Source organism: Tigriopus californicus, chromosome 7 (genome assembly GCF_007210705.1).
Source record: "Tigriopus californicus strain San Diego chromosome 7, Tcal_SD_v2.1, whole genome shotgun sequence".
In the NCBI taxonomy this organism is placed as follows: domain Eukaryota; kingdom Metazoa; phylum Arthropoda; class Copepoda; order Harpacticoida; family Harpacticidae; genus Tigriopus; species Tigriopus californicus.
In genome coordinates this window covers 1,754,412-1,765,870 of record NC_081446.1, presented here as the reverse complement: position 1 = coordinate 1,765,870, position 11,459 = coordinate 1,754,412, and the positions used below count along the sequence as shown (strand labels likewise).

Here is an 11,459-nt window from a genome sequence, read left to right as displayed (position 1 = left end):
CCAAGAATAGAGCTTCGGTTAAGGATTGTAAGTGTATTCTTAAACGGTGTGTCAAAGAGCTCCATGATTTACTCCCAACGATGACCGAGGACAAAGCAAAGAAACTTGCATTCATCTGTGAACAAATAAGGCTTTTGAACTCCAGGCGATACTCTTCAGAGCTGATGTCATTGGCAGCGATATGGCAGTTCACCTCACCTGCCCTGTACAAGACCATCGTAAGAGAAGGTTGCCTCACACTCCCAGCATCTGATACTGTCAAAAGACTCTCTGCTGCAGTCACCATGGAGACGGGATTGGCTCAGTCATCATTGATCTACTTAGAAGAAAGGATAAAAAATCTTGGGGATCGCGAGAGAGTTGTGTCTCTAATTTTCGACGAGGTTTACACATCAAGAAGAGTTGAACAAGCAGGAGGCAAGATTTTCGGGCTTTGTAAGGGTGAGCAAGTTGCCAAGACCATCCTCGTCTTCTACGTTCATGGTTTGACTAGTAGCTACCGAGATGCGGTGGCTCTCATTCCAATGGCTAAGATTGATGCTCAAACTCTCAAGGACCTTTGGCTGAAGGTGTATGATGATCTCACCGAGCTTGGGTTTCTCGTGGTAGCCACCATTTGTGACGGTCATGCGGCAAATCGCAAAATGTACCAACATTTGGCCACTAATGAAGAAAAAGACATGGTTACCATCAACGGCCGAGATGTCTTTTTGCTCTTTGATCCTGTCCATGGCCTGAAGAACATATACACTAATTTTCTGAACAAGAAATCATTTATGTGTCCCAACTTTGGAACCAAAGTGGTCAAGGCCAACTTTGAACACATTCAAGACCTGTTCTACAAGACGGAGCATCAGAAGATTGCCAAAATTGCGCACAAATTGACAGACCGAGTCCTGAAGCCACTTCCCATTGAGCGATCAAATGTGGACATCGCTTACCGCCTTTTTGACGAGTCACCACTAATGCTCTCAAATTCTATGCAACCGAATTAGAAGATGAGGCGTTGATAGGGACTGCAAATTTTTTGTCATTAGTAAGAGAATGGTTCTCTGTGTTGAATGTGCGAACTCCCTCCATTGGATTTCGTAAACGAGACCCCTTCAAAGTTCCAATTGACTGCAAGGACCATGAAAATCTCTTGTTCTTAGAATATTTTGCCCAATGGTTAGAACTGTGGAATGAGGAAGCTCCCAGATTAGAGTGCCTGAGCCTTCAGGCCCTGACTTGTCTAGTTCAGACTTCCAGAGCAATGCCAAAGTTAGCAAGGCACTTGCTTGAGATGGAGGGGTTCTCATATGTGCTTCTCGGTCAAATAACCTCTGATCCAATCGAGAGATGTTTTGGTCGATGGCGCCAGATGGCCGGAGCCAATTACTATCTCTCAGTTCGCCAGTTTCTGGAATCCGAGAAGAGGATAAGAGTCAAAAACCTTCTAAAGTTTGATGGTCTGACCCCTAAGGACTTAAAACAAACATTCAATGAGGAACAAAGTGAAAGATCTGCCACTAATTTCTCAGATATTGCCACTCTCGTCACCGAAATTGAGGATCTTGAACAAGATGAACCCAGACCACAAATGAATGAAGGAGATGCCAATGCCCTTTTCTATGTCAGTGGATATTGTGCCAATGGCCTATCGAAGAAAGTGCAGTGCTTTGAATGCTTTTCCTCTCTGGTAAAGTCAAAGACCCCACCTGACATCGATTCTCTTGATCAGGAAGGCCTTGAAGAAACTGAAAAGGAAAACCATGCCATTCTAATGGAGACTGTAAATAGAGGTGGCTTGGTGACACCCTCAGACAGTGTTTTCGAGGTGTGCTTTCAGGCTTGGATGTTGATGTCAAAAATCAAGGAGGTTCCAAGGTTGAAAGCGATGCTCCTGTCATTCAGTGCTCCAAGAGATGTGTTTGTAGCAACATTTCTCAATCTTCACGAGGACTTGGATTGTTGTAATAAGCTTCAAAGCCAATGTGAATGTCAAGCAACAAGCAATTCAACTTTCTTGGAAAAGCTACTCATGAAGATGTATAACATCACGACAAAGAACATGGTTGGGCAAATTAATAACACTATTCATTATTCAAGGAAGAGAACTGTCGTTAATGCTGCATCCTCAAAAAACACGAGAAAAGTATCCAAATTGTGTTCAAACTGATAAGAATCCTTAGATGCTGTCCAATATGTCTCAAGAAATATATTTGAGTAACTTCAACCAATCCCTTACTTTGGCCACCCCCAAATTTTTATCCATATCCTCTTCTTTAGAAATCCATAATCTAACTGTATTTCAATTTTCCTGCTTGCTGAAACTGATTCTGATATTGAGTCAAGATGTTAGTGAGGGGACAAAACTGCACCACGAAAAGGACATTGGAAGCTATGTACACAACTTTACTCGATTATTGATCATTCAATTGATGTCTTCAAGGTGAAAAGAATTGACGATAATCTGGCCGCGGAGGCGCTTTTTTCTGATGGTGTTATTGTCCCACCATCTAAGAGTCAAGTTTTGAGCGACAGAAAGTGGCACACACTTGACTTTGGGTTACCTGTAAGCTTACACTAGGGACCCTGGATGCAGAGACGTGCGAGCTTTGGCTAGAGGTTTTTGACGATCATGAGAACTAAAAAGAACACAAACAAAATTTTTAACCAATGCAATGTAATAAAAGTACTGTGATGGCAAACACCATTTAATATTTACCTCATGGATGCAACCAACTTTTCCTTAAAGACAAGCAAATTAGATGGTTAATGGATAGAGGGAACATGAACACATGTAGCTGACATGGATCTCTCAGCAAATAAGTCTTTATTTGTTAGACCGTGTAAAGTATTGAATATTACCATACTCTCTCCCTCAAAGCGCTTTAGTCTAACTTGTTACTGACAAACGACGAAAGAACAGTGTAAAAACTACATTTTCTAAACATACTATGGTCACAAAATTTCAATGAAATATGAGACGGTCCGTGGAGTCCGTGGTGGATTACATCTGACAAAAACCATCTAAAACCTCAACTTATTAAGCACCTCAAATACCTGAGCTCTTTTAGAAATGACCAAGGCGCAAGGCATTAGTCGCTCCTCAATAAAAGGAAAGAATTACAGTTACAATTACTTTGGTCAAAAAGAGTAATTCGTTACTCAACCGTTATTCGCCAAAAATGTACAGGCATTACTCGTTACCCGTTAATTTCCCTAAGATTTAGATGACCAATATTTTATGTCTTTCCCTCATCAAGACCATACTTCTCTAATGAAATTGTGGTTTTGGCTTCAAGCGGTCCTAACGCGTAACATTTGAAGACTTTGTGTCAACATTTTTCAATAATAATAAGCATTGGCATCTAATCTTGACACTATTTCTGGTAGGAATGGCCAAGATTCCAGTAGCCTTGCAAAGGACTTAAATCGAATCTACTCTTGGGTAACTGAGAGTAATATGGCCCTGAACAGAATGAAACTCCGCTCAATGACATTTGGGTCAACTCCTTTCAATACTCCACTCGTAGATAATGGAGGTAAAGATATTGAGCAGGTCTCATCTATGAAAGATCTAGGTGTAGTCCTCCAAAATAATGGAAAGTTCGATGAGCATATCCAGCTGAAGGTGGGTAAGGCTTTTCAAATGTGTGGTTGGATATATCTCACGTTTAAGTCCAGAGATAGCATCACGATGCTAACTCTGTACAAGTCGATTGTCCAGCCACATCTTGAATACGCCTCACCCATTTGGGCTCCAATGAGTTCAGCAGGTTTGCAAAAGGTCGAGCAAGTCCAAAGATGTTTCACTAGGAACATCACAGGAATGAGAGAGCTCTCGTATTGGGAAAGGTTAGAACGGTTGGGATTGTACAGTACTCAGAGAAGGTACGAAAGGTATCTGATATTGTACGTTTTCAAAAGTATCCATGAGCTTTGTCCCAACCCAGGGTTTAGGGTCAATTCTAGTGACCGTAGAGGCTTAATGTGCGTTTTGAGAGCACCTTCAAGTCTTCGAGAATCCAGGCTAGTTCGAACAATGAAGTCCACATCTCTTCTTTCTCGGGCTCCTTCATTGTTTAATTTGCTTCCCTCTGATATTCGTAGGGAATACGTAGGCCTTGTTGATCCGGTAGCATCTTTCAAGTCAGACTTGGACAAATTTTTAGATAGCATTCCAGATCAACCCTACATTCAAGGATTAGCTCGGTCTGCCAACTCAAATTCGTTGGTAGACCAAATATCATATAAAAATTGAAAGGTAATAAATAGACGAATTATAACCTTTCATTTTAATAGTACTGGGGATTACATTTCCTGTAGCGGTTAGAAAAGCCCGTTAAAAACCAAACCAAAAAAAAAATTTCAAAATGTATTGCATCATAATGCTTTGAGGAGTCGAGGTTGGGACTCTTAATGGGGGTTGATTGTTGAAGGTTTGAAACAATGTTGCCGAAATTCATGATGGAGAAAATGGTTCTAGACATTGTCAAGCCGGTAAAGGTTCCCTGGTGGATCCTATCCCGTAAGTCGTGGGAATCTCGAGGCTTTGGAAATTTGATGCATCATACTCATTCCAGTCACTTGTGAACACGGCCCCATGAAATATGATTTCCATTGGTGGCGTTTGGTTTCCTTTGCGTGCCGGAGAGGGAACTTTATTCCGCTGAAAACCGGTCCATGTAATAGAAAATGATGAAGAAGCAAGTTGTCGCCAAGAAACCGAGAAACCAAAGGGTGTTGGAATGTACTAACAAATGGTATTGTGATAGAAAATAGAGACTCATTTATATCTGATACAGTATGCAATAATGCTGTTATTCGTCAAACACTATTTTGAAGGTCTGAGAGATTCAGGGAATGTGAAAATGGAATTAAAAAGAAAAGAAGTAGCAGCAAGCAACGCGTAATTTTCGCTCTATTTTACTGATTACAGTTTCATCAGTTAAAGAATGAAATGAAGTTTCAGATCCCTATTCAAAACAGGGGCGCATTTACTTGTTATTTTATTACAACTCGATTGATAGGAAGGAATGTCTAATACGATGCAGTAACATAACATTATCTCAATTTGTAGGTGTGGAGATGAGTTCCTTTTTGAATGAGTCATTCAGATTGGAAACCAGTTTGACCGTTCAAAGCAACCAGATCAGATTCGTTTCTAACCCGGGCTTTGGTGCCTCAAATGGTGAATGTGCTCTTTTCTGTGAACTCTTCCAGACCACGTGCCACCTCTTTCATCGAAATGCTCAGGGGCAATGTTTCATCATATCCTTTGAAGAAGATGCTCCAGTGTACGGTGGACCTTTCACGCCTGATAGTCAAGTTTTCTTCAGCAACTTAGGTAAAGTTTGCTTTTGAGATATTGGCCTATAACCGAATACCCCAAATTATGTAGCTACGCCATCCATGCAACCTTAAATCCTATTATCCGTCAAACCAAATTTGTAATTCTCTTCGAAACTGTCCAAAACCTCACAAAAAGAAGAAATAGGTTCATTTCTATCATCAATGAAATGTAAACAATCGCCTTTTGGCTTGGGGACCAATTTATTTGTTCCCTTAGGACGCAATCCCTTCACAAATTTTCTCTGATCACTTAAACAATGACATGTAACCAAATTTTTAATGAACTATCCTATCATCGAGTCATAAAAAAGGAATCGAATCAATTGCTTCTTGCGCAATCCTTTTATCCCTTACCGGGTGGTTCATATAAATCTGCCGCTACGTTGAAGCTTAATTATATTTGTGAGTTTGGCAATTTTTCTTTAAATGATAAACTCATCTTTTTCGCTTGTTTTTTCAGGGGTTTTCTAGCCGCTACAGGGAATGTAATCGCCAGTACTATTAAAATGAAAGGTTATAATTCGTCTATGTATTACCTTTCAATATTTGTATGATATTTTGTCTACCAACGAGTTCGGGTTGTCAGACCGAGCTAGTCCTTGAATGAAGAGTTGATCTGGAATGCTAGCTAAAAATTTGTCCAAGTCTGACTTGAAAGATGCAACCTGTTTAGTAAGGCCTACGTACATCCTCCGAATATTAGAGGGAAGCAATTGAATTAATGGAGGAGCCCGAGAAAAAAAGAGTAGTGGACTTCATTGATCGAAGTAGCCTGGATTCTCGAGGGCTTGAAGGTGCTCTCAAAACGCACATTAAGCCTAGACAGTCACTAGAATTGACCCTAAATCCTGGGTTGGGAATAAGCTCATGGATGCTTTTGAAGACGTATAGTATCAGATACTTTTCGTACCTTCTCTAGACACTGGACAGTCCCCAACCATATTAATCTCTCCCAATACGAGAGCTCTCTCATTCCTGTGATGTTCCTAGTGAAACATCATTGGACTTGTTCAACCTTTTGCAAACCTGTTGAACTTTAAATGCATATTTAGGTGCATATTTCAACCAGTTTCTAAGGAAATTTTTGGCATAAAGTAAAGTTATCTAATGCATATTTTGGTCGTCTTTAATTATCAGGGTTACCATACTATCGCTCCATCAAGACAAAACACGGAAAATATCAGATAAGCAGAAATGTTGAACTATGGACTGCTAAAAGAGACAATGACAAAATTTTGCTTAAAAGAATGCAGGTTTCTTCATAGCTCGATCAAAAAGTGTGATGATTGATGTCGCAACTTGATCATATGTATTTGAAATGTCCTTTGAATTTTTCGTAAAAATATTTTGGGCATTTTCTCAAAAAGTAAATATTTAGACGTTTTCAATCCCGTGGGTAATATTTTGCCCATTTTTATCATATTTTTGCGAATCAAGGAACCAAACACGAGAATTAGTAGATTTTTGGTGTAACTCTAAATTGGTATGGTATCTAATTCAAAACATCATTGCCTCCAGCAGAAATATGGCGGGTTCTTTTAGAAGGATGTCCATTCAACAGAATGGAAAGAAGGGTAAACATGAGTTTTATTGTGCTTTTTTACTGCACCTGGGCCATCCATGTACAATACTTACTAGAGTCACTATGATTCAGTGAAATTTTCTACTATGGTAGGTTGATGGCTGCACTATTAACCAGTTGTCTTATAATAAAACCCGCTGGGGGTTAGGCAACAACATAGAATTTAACCTTTAGAGTTTCACAGATTTTTTAGAAATTTCAAAATGTGCTTGAGGAATTAGGACCATTATTCAACAAAGAGAAACGTAGGAGAATTCCTGGAAACAACTCCAAGTGACTCTCAAACAAGAGGAAAAGTTGAACATTGATTGATTGATACGAAATCTATTTGGCAAGCTTGATTCACTAGCTTCTTCTTAGGTCAAATCAATCCCATCCTGAAGAAGCTAACAATCTAGTCGCTCTAGAGTAATATTTTGTTCTCCATCTTGAGAACTTGAGTATGTAAATGAAGCAAAAAAAATCCTATCAGACCAAATTCAAAGGCAAAAGTGCATTCCCAAAAACAGAAATGCCAAGTCCTACTTGTATGTTTATGTATCTCCATAATATATTTTTTTTAATATTTGCAGCTTTTTCGATTAGATATAATTTTAATATTTGGTCGCCTTTAGTGCAATGGTTTTACTCGCCATAATCATCACCAAATCTGAGTTTCACATTTTTGCAATGCTTGAAAGCCATTTTCTGCATTTTGAATTACAAACATGTCTTCAAGTTGCAAGGACGATGATCGGATAATGTACGACCCCAAACAAATGCGATCGGAACTGACGTGGACGAGGTTCTACTCTTTAATTTTCAATCTATTGCGTCAGCGCTTGAAAGTAATTTGGCACGTGAAGAAAAGAAATTCAAGGAAAATATGTTGCGACATTTTAACTTTGGGCATTTTGTGGAGGGAGAACTTGGACAAGCGTCTCAACCAACTCAATCCATGATTTGATAGACGCTTTCAAGTTGGCTTCATTAATTTCCAAAGCTATCATCTACCGTTCAAAGAGCCAGTTTCTTGAAAAGTGGCTCGTTCAAAATTACTATTTTGGCTCCATTTCGAAAGAATCTGACATTCAATTTTATTCAGTGTGACCTAGGGATAGTTCAAGAAACAGACATGAGCGTCCTCAAGGGGAGAAAGCCAAGAGATAGAATGGAGATCAGAATTCCTTCATGTGTTATTGGCTTTGAGTAAAGGGCTAGTAGATTTGACCAGGTGTGTCCTTTTGGTGTCCTTGCTTTGACCAATCATTTTCTCTAACTCCAAGCTCGGCTCTTAGATGGCAGGGTGGCAGGTCAATAGCTCCCTCAGAAAAGCGCCTCGGCGGCCAGATGTCCGTGATTCCTTTTCACCTTGAAGATATCTCTTGAATTTTCAATAATTGAGTGGAGTTATACTATGAAGATCCAAAAATGTTATTTTTGGTATAGTTCTGTCACCACACGAACATATTGACATTCTATCAGAATCCTTGTTCGCTTCAACAAGCAGGAAAATCTAGATTTATGACAAATGAAACGTATTGTCTAAAGTATTTGCTCAATTTAACGACGTCAGGTGGTGGTTTTACGTTCACTTTTCAAGGGGAATTTATCCAAGTAATGGCTTGTAGGATGTGTGTCTACGTGTATAATAATGTTCTTAATTGCATCACTTATTTTCGTTTATATTTTTTTGCAGCAACCAATGAGGAGCATCTAAATTCACATTATGTGGCTCACGAAGCTCACTCGTCTCTATGGGAGACCCATATTTTCGAGAAGACCTCATTGGAATCAAACGTGAAGAGGAAATGCCATTTGAAATGTTCGACCATGAATGATTATGCAATCAACCTTTGCGAATTTCTCGTAGTTGTGGGCAATGATTGCCACTTGGGGTTATTTTCGCATGTCCGAGGAGAGCCATTTATAACACCAATTAAAGCGACTATCTACCAAAAGAAAGGTGCAATTGATCAAATATGTCTTATGAAAGTTATGATTTAAGGTATACATGAATTACTGTATCCCCGGTGTTTGTGGCATCCAATTTTTTAATGCTTCTGACTCCGGACATGAGTCCTAATGTCTGTCCAAAAAGTATTCCCAATCCTTTTTGCGAGAAAGCTTACCTCTGGCGTTCCTTTCCAGAAATTAGAATGACCTTTTTCGAAATCATGACCAAAGAAAGGTTGAGGCATATGTAATTTTGTTTGCAAACATGAAATCCCAGCGGTTAAAGTTGCTCCCAAGCGTTTGGCTCAAACAAGCCTTCAAAAGATCTGAGGGAACTCAGTTGTTCTCTTTCCACCTCAATAAATCCCCCTGTGGCCCTTGGGTTCCAGATTGGGGAAGCATTTTTGTGTTGTGTCTGTCTGGACAATTGAATTGTACAGAATATTTTTCTCAAACTCATCTCTAGATTTGAATGTTCCAAAAGTTCATCCCCAAACTTGGAAAGCATTTGTCAATATTGATTGCGAGTGATCTTCAAATTTACAACCGTTTTCTAAAATGCTATCCCAAGATTTTTTTCAAGAACTAGCTTATAGGATTAGGTTTTTATGGTTCAGAACCTTTTCATTTACTGGGATGACCATACATGATAGGCAAAGCAGTATTAGCGACTGTACAAGAAACGAAATTACACTAATGCGTTCAATTTTTTGGAAGTAAACGAACTGTAATCCCATGTCATTTCAATGGCGTAGAATGTAACGACCCAGAAAAGCCAAGATTTTAGTACTCGTTACTATTTACCGTTTTTGATATCCAGGGCGACCTTTATCTTGTTTGAGTTTGGCAAGGATTGCCTACTCCTTTGACTTTGCATGCCCGTACTTTCAACCAATGAGAGACTTTGTTTACATTAAGCTTACATATTGTGACGAAAGGCCGCTGAACCCTAATAACTAGGACCGGCCAAACTTTGCATGTTAAGATGGTCTTTGCAAATCTGCAACAAAAATGACCTGAATTTGCACAAAAACTTGCAAATAAACTTGTCAAAACTTTGGCACCGACTCGTTCTGGAGGTTTGTAAATGTTATTTTTGCCTTCCAAATCAACCAATAGTCAATGAAAAGGAAAAATCTGTCTTAATAACTCTCACGGACAATAGTTCGAACAAATTATACCTAGGGATGAGAGGCTAGCTGTGCAGTGCTGCCAGGTTCCTTGGCAGCAAACATGCTAGAATGGCTCTTAAAACATGCCAAAACATGCCAGATGAAAATCGGACTGTGCCAGAAAACATGCCCGAAAGAAAAAAAACCATCCCATATTTGCAACGTTCTGCAAAATGTGGGGTCGACATTTTGATTCAGCTTAATCACTGGGGCCGGCCAAAAATTGCATTTAAATATGGTCTAAATTGACAGCAAATTTGCATGAAAAATCACCTGAATTTGCGCACAAAACCTTCAAATATACGCAAGTAGCAGGAAGAAGCGGTAGGTGGCGAGCAGATCAAGGTCGCTACAGGCCTGTCATGTACATTGAATCATTTCAATCAGTTCTCACCGTCTCAATGTCCTTGATTGAGATTGTTTCAACGTGAAAGAAAGGTCATGAATACCAATCATGTCAAGTAAAAACCCGCCCATCTATCTTCACCCCCCGCCAAAGCTGACCCATGCAAGACACAAGCTGACACAAGGCCTGCCCTTTAAGGTTGGAAATTAGACCGAAGGCGGTCTATGGGTAGATTCCACCTCGCAGTGGGCTGGATTGCGCGAAAATGAACATGATGAAAGGTCAACCAAAACCTTATAAGAGGCCACAGCAACCTCTTTGAATATTTGGTCGAGTTGTCTATCCAAACAGACAATTTGCTAGAAAACTCAACGATCTTGGCCGATCTTACCGTTTTACAAGAAAAAAATCTTTCTCATTGAAAGCAAGCAAAAACATCATTAAATCATCAGTTATTGTCTATTGTTACTTGTTACTCAAAAAACCCGACGCGTGTCATACACTAGGAAAATATTTCTAGGCGCCAATGAGTAAAATATTAATCTATGCTCTAACAATCAAGGAATGCGGTGGGAACAACAATTCTTACTGTCCTCTTTAGGATTTCTAAGTAGTCCACTATTGGATCCTTCCTTGGCACTGTTGGCCGGAATTGGCTTAGGATCTTTGTGATTAAGTCTCAAGTTAGAAAATATCTTATCTTAAGACTAATTGAGCATATAGAGCAGGTTATTGAGGGACTGGAGAGCCATGAATCAGTCGATGTAGTTTATCTCGACTTTGCCAAGGCCTTTGACAAGGTAGATCATGGCCTTTTAGTTAACAGGCTCCATGAGATTGGGATCCAAGGCAAGGTTCTCAATTGGCTAAGAAGTTTCATTTGTGGTAGGAAACAATTAGTTAAGGTTGAGGGATCGCTTAGTGACATACATGATGTCAAGTCTGGTGTCCCTCAGGGCTCCATTTTGGGTCCTCTCCTTTTCATTATCTTCATTGCTCCGCTTCAGAAGCTTGGTAGTAGTAATGTCAGTATCTCTTCTTATGCTGATGATACAAAATTGGTAGTTGGTAGGAATGGTCAGGATTC

The 11,459-nt window shown here is 39.6% G+C and overlaps 1 protein-coding gene across 1 annotated transcript in view; it reads left to right on the top strand.

Moving 5' to 3' along the window:
* LOC131883958 (uncharacterized) overlaps positions 1 to 9,479 on the top strand; it is an 18,662-nt gene extending 9,183 nt beyond the window's left edge. Inside the window, exons 3-4 of the mRNA XM_059231569.1 lie at positions 5,066 to 5,332; positions 8,598 to 9,479. Coding sequence (XP_059087552.1) covers positions 5,066 to 5,332; positions 8,598 to 8,905 — 575 coding nt within the window. The 3' untranslated portion in view covers positions 8,906 to 9,479. The remainder of the gene's footprint in view (positions 1 to 5,065; positions 5,333 to 8,597) is intronic.
* The last annotated feature ends 1,980 nt before the right edge of the window (positions 9,480 to 11,459 follow it).